Consider the following 20514-nt stretch of genomic DNA (forward strand, 5'->3'; position numbering starts at 1 on the left):
GCTATGTGATCGTTTCAGTTTTAATTATTTGTAATTGTAATCCCTAAGTACCCCTTTAGCTGAGTTTACATCCTTTACATCAGTGTGATTATAGAGTAACTGAAATTTAGCATATTCCTTTAGGTGAACATGTCGATGATTTCATACTTTTCATGATTTAGAGTCAATTGCCAATTTTCGCCACGTGCAGATCTCTTGTGTAAATCATTTTGCAGTTGTTTTTGATCATCTGATCACTTTACTTGACGGTAAATAAGAGCATCATCTGCAGACAACGTAATGGGGCTGCTCGGATTGTCTCCTAAATCGCTTATGTAGATGAGGAGCAACAGAGGGCCTATAAGACTACTTTGTGGAACTACAGATATTACTCCTGTTTTTCTTGATGACTTCCCGTCATTTGTTACGGTGCCCTTTGTGACAGGAAGTCGTGAATTGAGTGTCACAACTGAGATGATACTTTACAGGAGATTTAATTAGAAGTCGCTTGTGATGAACGATCTCTAAAGCCATTCGGAAACCTGAAAATTAGGAATTTACGTCAGCTGTCGATAGCACTAATGGTTCAGTGAGTATGAAGAGCTATTTCCGCTTCACAAGAACGATGTTTCCTGAATCTGTTTTGGCTATTTCTCACTAAATGGTTTTCTTCGACGTGATTTAGAACGCTAGAGCACAGTATATGTCCCAAAATACTACCACAAATCGCATTAGCGACTTGGGTTTCTAATTCAGTGCATTAGTTCTATTTCCTTTCTTGGGTATTTGTGTGACTTGTCCAGCTCTCCAGTCCGTAGGGAAGCATCTATCGAAGAGTGAGGGGCTATATGTGGTTCTTAAGTATGGAGCCATTGTATCAGAAAGGAACCTGACTGGAAACCAATATGGCCCAGAAGGCGAATGTCTGGAGTGTTTCAACCTGCTTCCCTACTCCGAGGACAGCCGCCTGCGGTGACCGAGCGGTTCTATGCGCTTCAGTCCGGAACCTCGCGACTGCTACGGTCGCAGGTTCGAATCCTGCCTCAGGTATGGATGTGTGTGATGTCCTTAGGTTAGTTAGGTTTAAGTAGTTCTAAGTTCTATGGGACTGATGACCTCAGATGTTAAGTCCCACAGTACTCCGAGCCATTTGAACCATTTTTACACCGAGGATATCTATTTCCAAATTACTCATGATCGCAGTTGTTCTTGATTCGAATACAGCATTATTTACTTCTGCTTCTTTTGTGAAAGAATTTTGAAAAACGGTGTTCAGTCACTCTGCTCTAGTGACACGGTCGTCAATAACGTCTCCATTGCTATCGCGCAGTGAAGATACTGATTGCCTCTCGACACTGGTGTAATTTTCAAACCTCGAGAATGTCTTTTGGTTTTCTGCCAAATTTCGCGACAGAGGTTCGTTGTGAAATCTATTAAAACCATCTCGCGTGGAAGTTCGCACTACATTGCTAGCTTTTGTAAGACTTCACCAATGTTGGGGATTTTATGTTCTTTTAAATATGGCATGCTTTTTTTGTTTCTGTAGTACATTTTTAACATTTTCGTGCACCATGGAGGATCAGTAACATTTCTTACTACTTTTGTTTGGTACTAATCGGTCAATTGCCTTCGATACTATTCCATTTTAAATCAAATCTGGTCTACACTTACTTAGTCAGACTGGAAAGAAGTGGAGACTGTCTCTTAGGAAGCTGTCAAGCAAATATTTATTTATGTTTCAAACAGCTGTATTCTGCGTATATTTTTGGTAGGTTTGGATGTTACGGCATTCAGTCTAGCTACAACAATCTCGTGGTCACTAATCCCTGTATGTGTTATGGTGCTCACTGTCTGGTCAGGATTATTTGTCACGAACACATTAAATATATTTCGCAACGATTTACATTTCTACTGGATTCCTGAACTAGCTGCTCAGAATGCTTTGCTGAGAAGGCAGCTTAACAGAGAGAGAATATACTTTGTATGTGATATGTACATATTATTTTGCTGTCAGGGGTGTAACATTCAGAGAGATGTAAATGTTTTCTGTATTTATATGTACATATTATTTTTCTGTCAGTGGTGTAACATTCAGAGAGATGTAAATGTTTTCTCTGTTCACGTTTCCAGTATTTTTGTGGTTCAGTGGTGACACGAGAACGAACATTGTGGCTTGGAGATACAGTACTTCTGCACGCTTTTAGAATTCAGAGTCATTATGTACTTTTAATTGCCAAGAGAGTAGCGTAGATGCAAAAATAAATATAAAACATCACAACAAACACCTCTAGATAGACTTTCTGCTGATCTTTACCCATTACACGTCCCATTTTTCATCAAACTAATCCCAAGTTCATATGTCTGTCTGTGTGTTCCACTGTGAGGAGCATGACGAATTCGTATATGCTATGCCTTTCACGGAGGTTCCATTTTATGGTAATATGTCCCACCGACTATAGTATTCAATTAAGTAACACTGCTATGAAATTTCTAGTATACTTCCCTAAAATAACAAAATGGCGTATGATTTATTACATTAAAACATATTTGAATATCGAAGTGATGTTTGAGTGAATGTTCTACTTTTCCTCTGGTAGCAATTATTAGGATTTAATCCAGTTCAGCTCACGTACGGAGAACGAGAGGAATGATTCCTTGAACGACTCTGCGTGCGATGTATTTGGTGGCCCTTACGGGAGCAATACGTGTGTGTTTGTGTGGCGGGGGGGGGGGGGGGGGGGGGGGGGGGAGGGGAGGGCTGCAGTATACTCGTAGATTCTTCACACAAATTAGGATTCTTCAAACTTTATAAGTGGGCTTTCTTTCCTTTTGCAACCAATCTTGTCTGGAGATAGATTGTATTATGATACTATTTCACAAATGAATCGGAAACAACCATTTGATTTACCTAGAGCGGAGCCTATGAGACCGTTCCTTATTGTATCCCTACAATTTGTTAGACTCTGCTAAGTCTGTGAGTTAACCGATTGCAGTTATGGCTCATTAACATTATGGTCTACATCTACATCTACATTTATACTCCGCAAGCCACCCAACGGTGTGTGGCGGAGGGCACTTTACGTGACACTGTCATTGCCTCCAATTTCTGTTCCAGTCGCGTATGGTTCGCGGGAAGAACGACTGTCTGAAAGCCTCCGTGCGCCCTCGAATCCCTCTAATTTTACATTCGTGATCTGCTCGGGAGGTATAAGTAGGGGGAAGCAATATATTCGATACCTCAGCCAGAAACGCACCCTCTTGAAACCTGGCGAGCAAGCTACACCGCGATGCAGAGCGCCTCTCTTGCAGAGTCTGCCACTTGAGTTTGCTAAACATCTCCGTAACGCTATCACGGTTAGCAAATAACCCTGTGACGAAACGCGCCGCTCTTCTTTAGATATTCTCCATCTCCTCCGTCAACCCGATATGGTACGGATCCAACACTGACGAGCAATACTCTAGTATAGGTCGAACGAGTGTTTAAGCCACCTCCTTTGTTGACAACATTTTCTAAGGACTCTACCAATGAATCTCAACCTGGTACCAGCCTTACCAACAATTAATTATATATGATCATTCCACTTCAAATCACTCCGCACGCATACTCCCAGATATTTTACAGAAGTAACTGCTACAGTGTTTGTTCCGCTACCATATAATCATACAATAAAGGATCCTTCTTTCTATGTATTCGCAATACACTACATTTGTCTATGTTAAAGGTCAGTTGCCACTCCCTGCACCAAGTGCCTATCCGCTGCAGATCATCCTGCATCTCGCTACAATTTTCTAATGCTGCAACTTCTCTGTATACTACAGCATCATCCGCGAAAAGCCGCATGGAACTTCCGACACTATCTACTAGGTCATTTATATATATTGTGAAAAGCAATGGTCCCATAACACTCCCCTGTGGTACGCCAGAGGTTACTTTAACATCTGTAGACGACTCTCCATTGATAACAACATGCTGTGTTCTGTTTGCTAAAAACTCTTCAATCCAGCCTCACAGCTGGTCTGATATTCCGTAGGCTCTTACTTTGTTTATCAGGCGACAGTGCGGAACTGTATCGAATGCCTTCCGGAAGCCAAGGAAAATAGCATCTACCTGGGAGCCTGTATGTAATAATTTCTGGGTCTCATGAACAAATAAAGCGAGTTGGGTCTCACACGATCGTGGTTTCCGGAATCCATGTTGATTCCTACAGAGTAGATTCCGGGTTTCCAAAAACGACATGATACTCGAGGAAAAGACGTGTTCTAAAATTCTACAACAGAACGACGTCAGAGATGTAGGTCTATAGCTTTGCGCATCTTTTCGACGACCCTTCTTGAAGACTGGGACTACTTGTGCTCTTTTCCAATCATTTGGAACCTTCCGTTCCTCTAGACTTGCGGTACACGGCTGTTAGAAGGGGGGCAAGTTCTTTCGTGTACTCTGTGTAGAATCGAATTGGTATCCCGTCAGGTCCAGTGGACTTTCCTCTGTTCAGTGATTCCAGTTGCTTTTCAATTCCTTGGACACTTATTTCGATGTCAGCCATTTTTTCGTCTGTGCGAGGATTTAGAGAAGGAACTGCAGTGCGGTCTTCCTCTGTGAAACAGCTTTGGATAAAGGTGTTTAGTATTTCAGCTTTACGCGTGTCATCCTCTGTTTCAATGCCATCATCATCCAGGAGTGTCTGGATGTGCTGTTTCGAGCCACTTAATGATTTAACGTAAGACCAGAACTTCCTAGGATTTTCTGTAAAGTCGGTAAATAGAATTTTACTTTCGAATTCACTGAACGCTTCACGCATAGCCCTCCTTACGCTAACATTGACGTCGTTTAGCTTCTGTTTGTCTGAGAGGTTTTGACTGCGTTTACACTTGGAGTGAAGCTCTCTTTGCTTTCGCAGTAGTTTTCTAACTTTGTTGTTGAACCACGGTGGGTTTTTCCCGTCCCTCACAGTTTTACTCGGCACGTATCTGTCTAAAATGCATTTTACGATTGCCTTGAACTTTTTCCATAAACATTCAACATTTTCAGTATCGGAACAGAAATTTTCGTTTTGATCTGTTAGGTAGTCTGAAATCTGCGTTCTATTACTCTTGCTAAACAGATAAACCTTCCTCCCTTTTTTTTATATTCCTATTAACTTCCATATTCAGGGATGCTGCATCGGCCTCATGATCACTGATTCCCTGTTCTGTACTTACAGAGTCGAAAAGTTCGGGTCTGTTTGTTATCAGTAGGTCCAAGATGGTCATAACATGTAACATTTTTTTTTCTTTTTGCAAACAGCACAGTTTTACGTACCTGGACATTTCATGTAAGCTCGCAATCTTGTGCACTACTTTCAAATCATATCATGTTTTGAATGAATATCTTTGCTGCTTTCTTATGACTAGGGTTTCTCAATAGCTAACTACGCAATGCTGTTCAAGGTACATTTTCTGATGAAAGGTATTCCGACACTCCTATGTAATGCGGAACTGACCAACTGACGCCACGAGAGGCAAACCCGGCGGTATAAACGGAGGTGGGATATAATGTATTGTCGGCAGAGAAACAGTAACAGCAGAACCGATCGGTCAGGAAATCTCAGTGACATTGAATTTAGAATGGTCTTTGGATGTCACCTGAATTACAGATCCGTCAGGGATATTTCAGGAGCACATGTGAATTGCCGGTAAGCTGAATTTCAATGGAAAGGCAAAGGAACAACTGCAGCTACAGCAGATAGACAATGACTATCGAACATTGCATGAGATTAGCTCAAGGAGTTCCAATGTGCAACCAGGAGTCATGCTAGCACAATGACTGCGCGTAGGCCGTATAAATAATGCCGTAGAATGGTCCAGCAGCTCTTCATATGTTACACACAGTGTTAAGCGATGCTTGAGGCGGCGTAAATGGGGATGCCACTGGACAGTGGATGATTGTAACAACGGCAATCGGATGGAAGAGCGAATGTTAGGTGAATGCGAGCAGAACTTTGCCTGCCATTATGTTTAGTGCCAATATGAAGTACAGAGGAGTTGGTGATAACGGTAAAAGGGTGCTCCTCGTGGTTAATGTGTGGTCCGCTTATTGCATTTTAGAACACACTGAATATGGAAAGATATGAACAAATTTCACAGCGCTGTGTACTGCGTACGTTAGAGGAACAGTTTGGAGACTATTATTATTTGTGTCAGCATGACAATGCACCAAGCCACGAAGCAGTAGCAGCGAGATATTGAGGACAGCAAAATTCCTAAACTGGACTGACCTACCTGCCTACTACCTACGAAAGATCCGTACCCAAAGACTCGAAAGTTGCACAGGTCACAGCAATACTCAAGAAAGGTAGTAGGTGTAATCCACTAAATTACAGGCCCATATCGTTAACGTCGATATGCTGCAGGATTTTGAAACATATATTGTGTTCGAACACTATGAATAACATCGAAGAAAACGATCTATTGACACACAGTCAACATGGGTTTAGGAAACATCGTATCTGTGAAACACAACCAGCTCTTTGTTCAAGAGTGTGTGAAATCTTATGGGACTTAACTGCTAAGGTCATCAGTCCCTAAGCTTACACACTACTTAACCTAAACTATCCTAAAGACAAACACACAGTGCTATTGACAAGGGATTTCAGATCGATTCCGTATTTCTGGATTTCCAGAAGCTTTTACACTGTACCACACAAGCGGCTAGTAGTGAAAATGAGTGCTTGTGGAATATCATCTCAGATATGTGACAGGATTTGTGATTTACTGTCAGAGAGGTCACAGTTCGTAGTAATTGACGGAAAGTCATCGAGTAAAACTGAAGTGATTTCAGGCGTTCCTCAAGGTAGTGTTATAGGACCTTTGCTGTACCGTATCTATGTAAAGGATTTGGGAGACAACCTGTTCAGCCGTCTTCGGCTGTTTGCAGATGACGCTGTCGTTTATCGACTAACAAACTCATGAGAAGATCAAAACAAACTGCCAAACGATTTTAAAAAAATGTCTGAATGGTGCGAAAAGTGGCAGTTGACCCTAAATAACGAAAAGTCTGATGTCATCCACGTGAGTGCTAAAAGGAATCCGTTAAACTTCGGTTACACGATAAATCCGTCTAATCTGAAACCCGTAAATTCAACTTAATACCTAATTATTACAATTACGAACAACTTAAATTGGAAGGAACATAGAGAAAATGTTGTGTGGAAGGCTAAAGAAAGACTGCGTTTTATTGGCAGGACAATTAGAAAATGCAACTGACCTACTAAGGAGACTGGCTGCACTATACTTCTCCGTTCTCTTCCGGAATACTGCTGCGCGGTGTCAGATCCATACCATATAGGACTGACGGAGTACATCGAAAAAGTTCAAAGAGAGGCAACAAGTTTTTTAGTATCGCGAAATATGGGAGAGAATGCCACAGAAATGATACAGGATTTGGGCGGTACATCATTAAAAGAAAGGCGTTTTTCGTTGCGACGGAATCTTCTCACGAAATTCAAATCACCAACTTTCTCCTCCGATGCGAAAATATTTTGTTGACACCAACCTACATATGGAGGAACGATCACCACGATAAAATAATGGAAATCAGAGCTCGTACGGAAAGATATAGGTATTCATTCTTTCCGCGCACTATACGAGATTTGAATAACAGAGAATTGTGAAGGTGGTTCGATGAACCCTCTGCCAGGCACTGAAATGTGATTTGCAGAGTGTCCATGTAGATGTATATGTAGATACGGTCCCGACCTGAGCCTAATGGAACACCTTTGAGTTGACGTAGAACGTCGACTTCGCTTCAGAAAAAAAAGGTTCAACTGGCTCTGATCACTATGCGAATTAATTTCTGAAGTCATCAGTCGCCTAGAAATTAGAACTAATTAATCCTAACTAACATAAGGACACCACACACATCCATGCCCGAGGCAGGATTCGAACTTGCGACCGTAGCGGTCGCTCGGTTCCTGACTGTAGCGCCTAGAACCACTCGGCCACTCCGGCCGGACTTCATTCCAGGTCCCAGCGTCAAACAATAATAAGTCGGAGCTCCGGCTCTTGAGAGAGATTGAATAATTGTTCTGCAGACATTCAGAGACCTCTTTGAAAGTGTCCGCAGTAACGTTGTGTAGTCGAACGCTGAAAGCACCTCATACTGAAGTCCACTAAAACATACGAATACCGTTGATCAAATACCGTATCTCGCTACCAAGGACGTTCACCTAACCTGTCTCGTAACCTATTGCGAACACAGCCAACAAAGAGGCTGCAGTGTGACGTCCACTTGCTATTAAGGTCATCACGAATCGTCCACAGGAAATCACACCATGTCTTACTTGTGAAACCACCTGCACGTGGATGCGAGTGAATTGTATTAAAAAGTCAAGTTCCATTCCCACATAAAATTACATTTATCAATTAGAAGCTAAGATCAGAAGACATCAATGGCATGATTAGTAATACTGGAGTGAGGATAAGGCAGATATGCAACGGTTGAGTCAGAAGCTACAGGCTGAGGAAATACATCATTCTAGATATATTTTGAGCCTCCAGTTTTTTCATCGATGTAATAGGGACCATCTGCTGCCTTCGTTCTTCATTTTTGTTATACTTGTTTCCAATCTACATCTACATCTCCACGGACACTCTGCAAATCACATTTAAGTGCCTGGCAGAGAGTTCATCGAACCACCTTCAGAATAATTCTCTATTATTCCAATATCGTAAAGCACACGGAAAGAACGAACATCTATATCTTTCCTTGAGAGCTCTGATTTCACTTATTTTATTATGATGATCGTTTCTCCGTATTATGTTGGCGTCAACAAAATATTTTTGCACTCAGATGAGATTGGTGATCGAAATTTCGTGAGAAGATTCCGCCGCAACGACAAACACCTTCGTTTGGATGATGTCCACCCCAAATCCTGTACATTTCATAGACACTCTCTCCCGTATTTCGCGATATTACAAAACGTGCAGTCCTTCTTTGAGTTTCTCGACGTAATCCGTCTATCCTATCTGGTAAGGATCCCACACTGCGCAGCAGTATTCTGGAAGAGGACGGACAAGCGTAATGTAGGCAATATGCTCAGTAGATTTGTTACATTTTCTAAGTGTCCCGCCAATGAAACTATGTCTTTGGTTATACTCCCCCACAACATTTTCTGTGTGTTTCTTTCAATTTAAGTTGTTCATAATAGTAATTCCCAGGCGTTTAGTTGAATTTTCGGCCTTTACATTTCACTGATTTGTCGTGTACTTATTCATTTAGTGATCATGTGGATGACCTCATACTTCTCATTATTTAGCGCCAATTGCCAATCTTTACACCATACGAATTTCTCTTCTAAATCGTTTTGCAATTTGCTTTGATCTTCTGATGGCATTACTAGTCGATAAGCTACAGCATCATCTGCAAAGAAACAAAGACGCCTGCTCAGATTTGCTCCTAAATCGTTTATATTGATACGGAACAGGAAAGGGCCAATATCATTACCTTGGGGAACGCCAGAAATAACTTCTGTTTCACTCGATAACTTTCCATCAATAACTACGAACTGTGACCTCTCTGACAGGAAACCACGTATCCAGTCACATAATTGAAACGATATCCCATTAGCACGCAATTTCACTACAAGCCACCTGTGTGGTACAGTGTCAAAAACCCTTCTGGAAATCTATAAAAACGGAAAAATTTTGTAATCCCTTGTCAATAGCACTCAAGTAAAGAGTAAAGAACTAGTTGTGTTTCACAAGAACGATGTTTTCTGAATCGGTGTTTATTGTGGAGAGATCGCTGGCTTCAAGTTTATCCCCGGCAATTCAAATGTTCGAACACAATACATGTTCCAAAATCCTGCTGCATGTCGATGTTAATATCCATTTCACTAATATTTGTTGTAAATTTTGATCATCCTCTCTTTTAATGCTCTGGTTACGTACATTTTCCATGTTGTAATTACTATAGCGCACTGCAAGATTTTTTTTAAAAAAAGAATGACTTGGTTTTAACAATTTATGTCTATCAATGGAGATGTCCTGTGAAACAGTGACAAATTGTTGAATTCGCACAAGACCTTCATTCATTTGGTAAGCTATTTTGCTATGTTACTACAAATGCTCTGGCCCAACTATGATCCTTACAGAGACGGTACATAATGTTGATCCAGATCACTGTCGTCTTGATTTTTAAGTTCATTCACAATGTCATCAACGGTGATGAACTCATACACCACCAGTCAATTAGTCAGTCAGTCAATCAATAATTAGAAATGAAAAACGTGCTACTCTCCACTACGTGACCACCCTCCACCCTGCTTTCCACCCTCACATGCATGCAGCCAGTCCTAGTGCAGTATTATACAGGGTGAGTCACCTAACATTACCGCTGGATATATTTCGTAAACCACATCAAATACTGACGAATCGATTCCACAGACCGAACGTGAGGAGAGGGGCTAGTGTAACTGGTTAATACAAACCATTAAAAAATGCACGGAAGTATGTTTTTAACACAAACCTACGTTTTTTTTAAATGGAACCCTGTTAGTTTTGTTGCACATCTGAACGTATAAACAAATACGTAATGAGTGCCGTTTGTTGCATTGTAAAATGTTAATTACATCCGGAGATATTGTAACCTAAAGTTGACGCTTGAGTACCACTCCTTCACTGTTCGATCGTGTGCATCGGAGAGCACCGAATTACGTAGGGATCTAAAAGGAACGGTGATGGACCTTAGGTACAGAAGAGACTGGTACAGCACATTACGTCCACATGCTAACACCTTTCTAGTGATCTTTTTCACTGACGCACATGTACATTATCATGAGGGGTGAGGTACACGTTCTACGGGCGTTTCATAGGACGTGGAGGACGCATAAATTGGCCAGCCCGTCTCCTGATCTTACACCTCTGGACTTCTTTCTGTGGGGTACGTTAAAGGAGAATGTGTACCGTGATGTGCCTACAATCCCAGAGGATATAAAACAACGTATTTTGGCAGCCTGCGGCGACATTACACCAGATGTACTGCAGCGTGTGCGACATTCATTACTCCAGAGATAGCAATTGTGTGCAGCAAATGATGGCCACCACACTGAACATCTATTGGCCTGACATGTCGGGACACACTCTATTCCACTCCGTAATTGAAAACGGAAACCACGTGTGTACGTGTACCTCACCCCTCATGGTAATGTACATGTGCGTCAGTGAAAAAGACCAATAAAAAGGTGTTAGCATGTGGACGTAATGTGCTGTACCAGTCTCTTCTGTACCTAAGGTCCATCACTGTTCCCTTTGGATCCCTACGTAATTCGGTGCTCTCCGATACACACGATCGAACAGCGGAGGAGTGGTACTCAAGCCTCAACTTTAGGTTACAATATCTCCGGATGTAATTAACATTTTACAATGCAACAAACGGCACTCATTACGTATTTGTTTATATGTTCAGATGTGCTAACAAAACTAACGGGGTTCCATTTAAAAAAACGTAGGTTAAAAAACATACTTCTGTGCATCTTTTAATGGTTTGTATTAACCAATTACACTAGCCCCTCTCCTCACGTTCGGTCTGTGGGATCAATTCGTCAGTATTTGATGTGGTATACGAAATATATCCAGCGGTAACGTTAGGTGACTCACCCTGTATATACGTTACTGGTTTCGGCCATTGATATCTACATCATAATATTTTTATGATCTGAAGATGGCAATGGCAGAAACCTGTAATTGTGGAATGTGCAGTTCCTTTGGTCAAGACGGACCTATACAAATAAAGTACCATAACACGGTCGCGAATTCATTTACAGATTTTATGTACTCATTTGGCAAATATGTCAACTGCTTTAGCGTAAAATTAAAAAATTCCCCTCCGCCCCAATCCCAGCCCCCAGTTTACCTATAACCAACCAATAACATTGTCTAGTTCTCCTTCAAAAGATCAATCTAGACATAGTAGGGGTCAGTGAAGTGAAGTGGAAGGAAGACAAGGATTTCTGGTCAGATGAGTATCGGGTAATATCAACAGCAGCAGAAAATGGTATAACAGGTGTAGGATTCGTTATGAATAGGAAGGTAGGGCAGAGGGTGTGTTACTGTGAACAGTTCAGTAACCGGGTTGTTCTAATCAGAATCGACAGCAGAGCAACACCGACAGCGATAGTTCAGGTATACATGCCGACGTCGCAAGCTGAAGATGAACAGATAGAGAAAGTGTATGAGGATATTGAAAGGGTAATGCAGTTTGTAAAGGGGGACGAAAATCTAATAGTCATGGACGACTGGAATGCAGTTGTAGGGGAAGGAGTAGAAGAAAAGGTTACAGGAGAATATGGGCTTGGGACAAGGAATGAAAGAGGAGAAAGACTAATTGAGTTCTGTAACAAGTTTCAGCTAGTAATAGCGAATACCCTGTTCAAGAATCACAAGAGGAGAAGGTATACTTGGAAAAGGCCGGGAGATACGGGAAGATTTCAATTAGATTACATCATGGTCAGACAGAGATTCCGAAATCAGATGCTGGATTGTAAGGCGTATCCAGGAGCAGTTATAGACTCAGATCACAATATAGTAGTGATGAAGAGTAGGCTGAAGTTCAAGACATTAGTCAGTAAGAATCAATACGCAAAGTAGTGGGATACGGATGTACTAAGGAATGACGAGATACGTTTGAAGTTCTCTAACGCTATAGATACAGCAATAAGGAATAGCGTAGTAGGCAGTACAGTTGAAGAGGAATGGACATCTCTAAAAAGGGCCATAACAGAAGTTGGGAAGGTAAACATAGGTACAAGGAAGGTAGCTGCGAAGAAACCATGGGTAACAGAAGAAATAGTTCAGTTGATTGATGAAAGGAGGAAGTACAAACATGTTCCGGGAAAATCAGGAATACAGAAATACAAGTCGCTGAGGAATGAAATAAATAGGAAGTGCAGGGAAGCTAAGACGAAATGGCTGCAGGAAAAATGTGAAGACATCGAAAAAGATATGATTGTCGGAAGGACAGACTCAGCATACAGGGAAGTCAAAACAACCTTTGGTGACTTTAAAAGCAATGTTGGTAACATTAAGGGTGCAACGGGAATTCTACTGTTAAATGCAGAAAAGAGAGCAGATAGGTGGAAAGAATACATTGAAAGCCTCTATGAGGGTGAAGATTTGTCTGATGTGATAGAAGAAGAAACAGGAGTCGATTTAGAAGAGATAGGGGATCCAGTATTAGAATCGGAATTTAAAAGAGCTTTGGAGGACTTACGGTCAAATAAGGCAGAAGGGATAGATAACATTCCATCAGAATTTCTAAAATCATTAGGGGAAGTGGCAACAAAACGACTATTCACGTTTGTGTGTAGAATATATGAGTCTGGCGATATACCATCTGACTTTCGGAAAAGCATCATCCACACAATTCCGAAGACAGCTAGAGCTGACAAGTGCGAGAATTATCGCACAATCAGCTTAATAGCTCATGCATCGAAGCTGCTTACAAGAATAATATACAGAAGAATGGAAAAGAAAATTGAGAATGCGCTAGGTGACGATCAGTTTGGCTTTAGGAGAAGTAAAGGGACGAGAGAGGCAATTCTGACGTTACGGCTAGTAATGGAAGCAAGGCTAAAGAAATATCAAGACACTTTCATAGGATTTGTCGACCTGGAATAAGCGTTCGACAATATAAAATGGTGCAAGCTGTTCGAGATTCTGAAAAAAGTAGGGGTAAGCTATAGGGAGAGATGGGTCATATACAATATGTACAACAACCAAGAGGTTCTGAGGATGTACATCTGGAGTACAGCATTGTATGGTAGTGATACATGGACTGTGGGAAAACCGGAAAAGAAGAGAATCGAAGCATTTGAGATGTGGTGCTATAGAGGAATGTTGAAAATTAGGTGGACTGATAAGACAAGTAATGAGCGGGTTCTACGCAGAATCGGAGAGGAAAGGAATATGTGGCAAACACTGATAAGGAGAAGGGACAGGATGATAGGACATCTGCTAAGACATGAGGGAATGACTTCCATGGTACTAGAGGGAGCTGTAGAGGGCAAAAACTGTAGAGGAAGACAAAGATTGGAATACGTCAAGCAAATAACTGAGGACGTAGGTTGTAAGTGCTACTCTGAGATGAAGAGGTTAGCACAGGAAAGGAATTCGTGGCGGGCCGCATCAAACCAGTCAGTAGACTGATGACCAAAAAAAAAAAGTACTCCTTATCTCCAGCCAATCATAGAACAGAATTAAAAAATCGGAAAGGTTGGCAATCGACCTATTGCACTAACAGAAATGTTTAAAAATGTTCTCCCCATATATGAAGTCTTCACAGATTGTCAGCCGAGTAGCTTCGTCGTCTGGTAGCAACGTTTCGATGGAATGGGTCTCCATCATCTTCAGGCGAAGTGTGGGCATATGCTGACGCTGACAAGACGAGCCTATCCTTGGCTCGAGGTGGTGCAGTTTAGACAAAATTGTCTTTCCTGCGGTTCCTGCAAAAGATGGAAAGATATATTATCACACTTGTTGATTGGTCCTAGCTGGTGTAACCTGAAAAAGAGAGAGACACACTCTGGTGAGGTATTAGTAAAACTTAATCCGTCAGCAGTTCAGGCCAACCCGTGGTTGGCCTGTGATGAGGTTGTAGGACCAGTTCACGGATGAGCCGGTTGCGGGAGCGTTCCGTCTTCTCGTAGAACTTTCTGGCGATGGCGCGAAACCTGTCTCGGAGAGGTAGGTTGTCGTGTAACCATATTTCTATAGACCCTTTGATTACTGAGTCCCAAAATCCGTTTGTACTGCATATTTCTTTTTGTGTCCTCGACATCGAAGGTGTGCTTCTCGTCAATACTATGTTCCACCACAGCAGATTTATTGGTCTGACCCAAGCGTTCATGCTTGTGAGATGCAACGCTGCGTGTGTCCTATATATTGCATCTCACATTCGCATCCGATCTTGTACGCACCTGGTGTCGTCAGACCTAGTGGATCCTTGGTTGAACCGAGGAGGTCTTTGATTTTTCCTGCTGCGCGAAAAACGGTCTTCACTTTATGTTTCTTGAGAAGTCTCGCGATCTTGGACGTTGGAGGACCCGCGCATGGCAAGAAAGCACAGCCCATTGCTTCGTCTTCATCCGGTCTCTCTTCTCTCTTCTTGTGGTCGGTCCTCAGAGCTCTCCTTATTTGTGTCTCACTGTATCCATTTTCTTGAAGGTGTCCTTTAGGTGTTGCAATTCTCCTGGCAAACTTTCCTTATCGCAGATGTACCTGGCCCTGTGCGCTACGGTGTTGAGTACAGCATTGCGTTGCGCAGGGTGGTGGCAGCTATTGGCGTTAAGATAGAGGTCCGTGTGTGTTTTCGTCCTATACACTGCGTTTCCCAGCGTGCCGTCCATGTTTCTTGTGATCAATACATCCAGAAAGGGTAAGCTTTTGTTCTCTTCTATCTCCATGGTAAATTTGATATTTCCATGTAAGCTGTTGAGATGTTGTTGGAACTCTAGCAGTTTGTCCCTGCCATGTGGCCAAACGACAAAGATACCATCAACATACCCGTAGAAGGCTTTTGGCTTGTGCTTAGCAGTGTCTAGTGCTAGCTTTACGAAGTGCTCCATGTATAGGTCGGCTATGCCTGGTGCTAGGGGGGAGCCCATAGCCACACCATCTATCTGTTCGCAGAACTTCCCACCACACTTGAAGTAGGTGGTGGTTAGTACATGGCGAAAGAGCTTGATGGTATCCTCCTCAAAGTGTTCTTCGAGTAAAGCCTGGGAGTCTTCTATTGGTACCCGTGTGAATAAGGATGTCACATCGAAGCTGACTAGTAGGTCTTCATTTTTCAGCCGCATTCCCTGTAGTACTTTCACGAACTCTGCCGCGTTTTTCACATGGTCTGGACCGTAACCCACCAAGGGTTTTAGCATCTGTGATAAATGCTTAGCAATACCATATGTCGACGAGTTAATAGTGTTTAAAGTAGATCGTAATGGGACACCTTCTTTGTGGACCTTTGGGAAGCCATAGAGACGTGGTGGTGCGGGTGGCCTCGGGTACAGCTTCCTGATGATATCCTTCTCCAGTCCCGAGTTGTTGAGCACCTCAACGGTCTTTCGGGTCACTGTTGTGGTGGGGTCCTTCCCTAGTCTTTTATAGGCAGGATCTTGCAGGAAGGGGTCGATTTTCTGCCAATAGTCTTCTGATTTAAGCAGAACCGTGGTGTTGCCTTTGTCCGCTGCCAAGACCACTGTGTCCTTGTCCTCTCTGAGTGCCTGTAGCGCCTTTCGTTCTGTCGCCAAAATGTTATTCTTCGGCATCTTTGCTTTATCTAGTACTCTGCAGACGTCTCTTCTTACTTCTTCTGCAGCTTCTTCATGTAGTCTCCTTATGGCTTGCTCTACCCCACTTATGATGACCCGTTTCGGCAGGGTGCTCGGCACCGGGGCGAAGTTTAGGCCCATCCAGTTCCTTATTTGTTAGATTAATGACCACCTGGTTGGGAGATGGTTTTTCTTTCTGTTGTCGCACTTCCGGAAGTCGAAGGAATTTCTTGCGCTGCCTTTCGGTGGCTTTCTTCTTGGACCATTCGCCACTGGCCTTCTATCCAGTCCCAGGTGTGTTCTGGGAGACAGGAAGCCAGTCGAAGGTGTAGAGAAAGCAGGCTTCTAGCGTTCTTGTCGAGTTCCAGTCTTGTGACCCTGATGTGTTCTCGTACTAGGGCCACGCTCGTTCGTCGTAAGGTGTCGTAAGTTGTGTCTCGTCCTGTTGGTATTGACAGGCTGCCGCATGTTGGCGAACTTAGGCATCACTTCTTTATTCCGACATCGGAGTAAGAACGCCAACCTGCTCAGCAGCTTCCCCTACTTGCTCCGTAGCTTCTGCAGCGTCTTATAACTGCGATGTATATCCTCCCCGTAGAGGTATGTTACATGCGAGTGCAGGATTTCTCGGCGAATTTCATATACGAGGTCCTCACGGGTTGTCAGCCGAGTAGCATCGTCGTCTCGTAGCAACGTTTCAATGGATGCGTCTCCATCATCTTCATGCGAAGTGTCGGGATATATTCGGTCGCGGGCTTATTTCTCTGTTGGACCGCTCTCCGCTTCCCGCGGCCGGCTAATCAAATCCTCGAAATCTGTTGTGGCGGAACATAGTATTGACGAGAAGCACACCGTCGATTTCGAGGAGAGACACAGGGCGTGGCAGATAGCGGTCTAAGGGAAGTTTCCCGGACGACAGCAGCGTCTGGCCCCCCACCACCGACGAGGACGACGAGTGAGAGTGTTGCTCGCGGCCGCCGGACGGACGCGGAAATTTCCGCGAACGGACGGCGCCGCGCCCGCACACAGACGACGTATCGAGCCGCCGATCCCCCTGTCAAAGGAGGAATTTGCCGCCGCCATCGCCATGCTGGCTCCCGAGGAGAGTTGCATCTGCATGCAACGCCTGGCGGTGGGAACCGATGCGGACAGGGTGAAGGTACTGACGAGACTCCGGGTCCTTGGTACCTGTGGGTCGCGACAGGCAATTACCTGTCGCAGTTGCCACGACAGCTGCCTCGCCAGCAGTCGCACCAGCCGTGGTGGCTACAGACGCCGCCACGCCCTCACCAACGTCCATGCTGGCAACACCCGACGAGCCTGCTGAGGTCGAGCAAGCCTCACGGAAGCGCCCAGCCGCGGCCGTAGAGGACACTTCCTTCCCACAGGCAAGTTCCGGTCGCGCCAGTTGGAAAAAGAGCAGGGTACGTCGCAGGATGACGACCGCATCGCCGAGGAAGCCTGACGAGGAAGGCTTCATCGGGCTCTCCCGGCGCCACACAGCGACAGCCTGGCCGTTTGGACCGGTGACGCCGGAACAGGTCAAGGCTGAAAAACGGTTTGCGGAAGTAGCCGAGACCGACGGGGACGGGACCACACCGACTACGGCGACGAAACCGCCCCGCCGCCCGCCGCTGATTACCATCCAGTGGAGTGAGAGCTTTAGCGAGCTGAGACAGAAGCTCTACTCCGTCGCAAAACCGCGGAAGATGATCGCGGGGACCGACACTTAAGGTCAGAGCAGAGTGCATAAAGGACCATGCGAAACTCATGCAACTCTGTGAGACCGAGAAGTGGAACTGCTTCATGCAGAGCACGGAGCAGCTGAAGCAGCTGAAGGTCGTTTTTCGTCACCTGCCGCTGAAGATGGAACCGGCGTTCCTACAGCGGCAGCTGGAGGAACTCGGCTTCCAGACCCGTCACGTCAGCCTGATGAGGTCGCACAGGACCCACAGGGACATGCCCTTGTTCCTTGTGGTTTTAGTCGACAATGTCAACAACCGGAAAATTTTTCAGGTTGAAAACATTGCTGACGTCGACGTGAAAGTCGAGCCACTCCGCGCAAAAGGCAGACGAGTCCAGTGTTTCAACGGCCAGCGCGTGGACCACGTGGCAAAGTTTTGCAGGATGCCTGTGCGCTGCTGCAAGTGCGCCGAGGAGCACGCGTCGCGGGACTGCCCCAAGAAGAAGGAAGACCGACCGACGTGCTGCAACTGTAACGGGGACCACGTCGCCTATTACCGGGGATGCGCTGCATTCGAGAGCGGGAAGCACGCCAGCCGCGTAAACCCAAGTCGCAGCTTCGAGGACTTCGCTCAGGGGAAGCCGGCCGCCCCTCCGAGAGGCCACGGCCGCTGGCAGGGGAGGCCGCACCGGCACCGCAGCCGTCGTAGCTGCCCTCGCCCGCGGCGCCGACTGCAGTCGAGGAGGCCGCCTTGCCGGCGCCCGCGGCTGTAAGGAGGGTTGCAAGCCGCGCAGGGCGTTCCCACAACGCCGCTCCGCTGCCGACTGCGGGGAACGTCGCGAAGGAAGACACCACCGAGCTGGCCGCGCTTCTGCGGTCGCTCAACCAGCTGATGATTCAGCTACCGGTCCTCGTGGGAGCAGCGACGGCGGCCCTCCAGACTACCGCCGGGAGAAGCCAACCTTAAAATGGATAACGAACATATGTATGGGTTAACCATTCGCACGTTCAATGCTCGGGGTCGCCACCCTCATAAGGGCGAGTTTCCTACAGGACGAGGCGCTCGACATCTGCCTTGTGCAGGAGACCTTCCTCGAACCCGGGGTCGACGTGCGAGCTACCGAGATGACAGAGCCACTAGGGCGGTACTGCTATCTACGTGAAGAAGTCACTGCGCCACCACCGGGTTCAACTGCCGGCGCTCAACGCCACAGGAGTGGCCGTTAACACCTCCGCCGGAAACATTCTTTTCGTGTCGGTCCATCGGCAGCCTAGCAGACCCCTAGACGAAGCCGACTTCGATGTCCTGCTGTCGCTGGAGGGACGAGCTTTCATTGCCAGGGATTTCAATGCGAAACACACCGAATGGAACTCGCGAACCTTTAGCCGCAGCAGGCGCCGCCTCACCCGCATTGTTAACCGTAACGGCGCGATCACCGTGGGGCCATTTGACCCCACGATCTTCCCTGCACGGGGACAACAGGGCGTGCTCGATACTGCTCTTCTGAAGGGCATCGGGCATTTCGCGACCGCCGAGACGCGTAACGACCTCTCCTCCGACCACGTACCTGTCATTTTTGGCCTAGACGTGGCCGGAGCTTCTCTTCCAGACAGCCGTCCGACCTATCGCAGGGTCGACGCAGAGCGCTTTCAGACGATAGCTCTCGAACTGCTCGAGGACGCGCCAAACCCCGCTGTGGTAGGGGCAGACGCCGCCCTAGCATTCTTCACCCGAAGAATACTCCGAGCAGCGGAGGAAGCCACGCCGAGGTATCGCCAAGGACCACGAGACTTCTCCACCAAACTTCTCGCGACAGCTACCGTGCCCTATTCTGGACGTGATCACCGAGAAGAACCGACTGTTTCGTGAATGGCAGATCATTTACCAACCAGACACGAAACGCCGCTTAAACAGCATGAGACGGGAAATTAAGGCAGCAGTGGAGCAACACCGGAATCAAGAATGGGAAAACCTTGCGTCTACCCTTAGTCCTCAGGGTGACAGTGCATGGAGGGTGGAAAAGTCCTTCCTCCGCCGGCGACAGCGAATACCGCCTTTACAGGTCGGGAACGACTTCGCCAGCAACCCCGACGCGAAAGCCAGCGTCCTGGTTGATGCATTTGCAGCGAACTTCACACCGGTGGCCGACGTCACCGACGACGACGACCACATACAGCGGGTCCAAGAGTAACTACCAACCTTCCACGCCGCAAGGGAGGAAGGCTACATTATCGAGCCGATAACGGAAGAGGAAGTTGCTGTGGAGCTTCGTTCGCTGAACCCCAAGATGGCTGGAGGCAGCGATGGCGTCACAAGCCTCCTGCTGAAGAACATTCCGCCGGGCTTACACCGGCAACTTGCCGATTTTTTCAACGAGATTCTCCGAGCAGGTGTCTACCCCTCTGCGTCGTGGCCATTCTGAAATCCGGCAAGGACCCACGCCAGGCATCGAGCTACCGACCAATCAGCCTGCTCCCGTCCCTCTCTAATGTTTCCGAGAGGCTATACGCGAGACACCCAGGAGGGCATCATCCCGGACGAGCAGTTCG

At 45.7% G+C, this 20514-nt stretch overlaps 1 protein-coding gene across 1 annotated transcript; it reads right to left on the reverse strand.

Annotated features, from left to right (window-relative positions):
- Positions 1-17337: 17337 nt before the first annotated feature.
- On the reverse strand, positions 17338-20137 carry LOC124788866. Its single transcript, XM_047256149.1, has 3 exons — positions 20026-20137; positions 18522-18731; positions 17338-17828 (listed from the first exon to the last, which is right to left on the reverse strand). The coding sequence occupies exons 1-3, from the start codon at positions 20135-20137 to the stop codon at positions 17338-17340; spliced, it is 813 nt and encodes a 270-aa protein (XP_047112105.1).
- Between the last annotated feature and the right edge of the window lie 377 nt (positions 20138-20514).

This window comes from Schistocerca piceifrons, chromosome 3 (genome assembly GCF_021461385.2).
Source record: "Schistocerca piceifrons isolate TAMUIC-IGC-003096 chromosome 3, iqSchPice1.1, whole genome shotgun sequence".
NCBI classification, from domain to species: domain Eukaryota; kingdom Metazoa; phylum Arthropoda; class Insecta; order Orthoptera; family Acrididae; genus Schistocerca; species Schistocerca piceifrons.

What these genes read in the sequence shown, in the direction of transcription:
- LOC124788866 (XM_047256149.1), bottom strand. Translation starts at nt 20,137, where the DNA reads ATGTGGTCGTCGTCGTCGGTGACGTCGGCCACCGGTGTGAAGTTCGCT. An exon ending in GGCGAAGTCGTTCCCGACCT is followed by an intron (nt 18,732 to 20,025) that starts GTAAAGGCGGTA and finishes CCCTCCTTACAG; the next exon opens with CCGCGGGCGCCGGCAAGGCG. An exon ending in TCGAATGCAGCGCATCCCCG is followed by an intron (nt 17,829 to 18,521) that starts GTAATAGGCGAC and finishes ACCGTTTTTCAG; the next exon opens with CCTTGACCTGTTCCGGCGTC.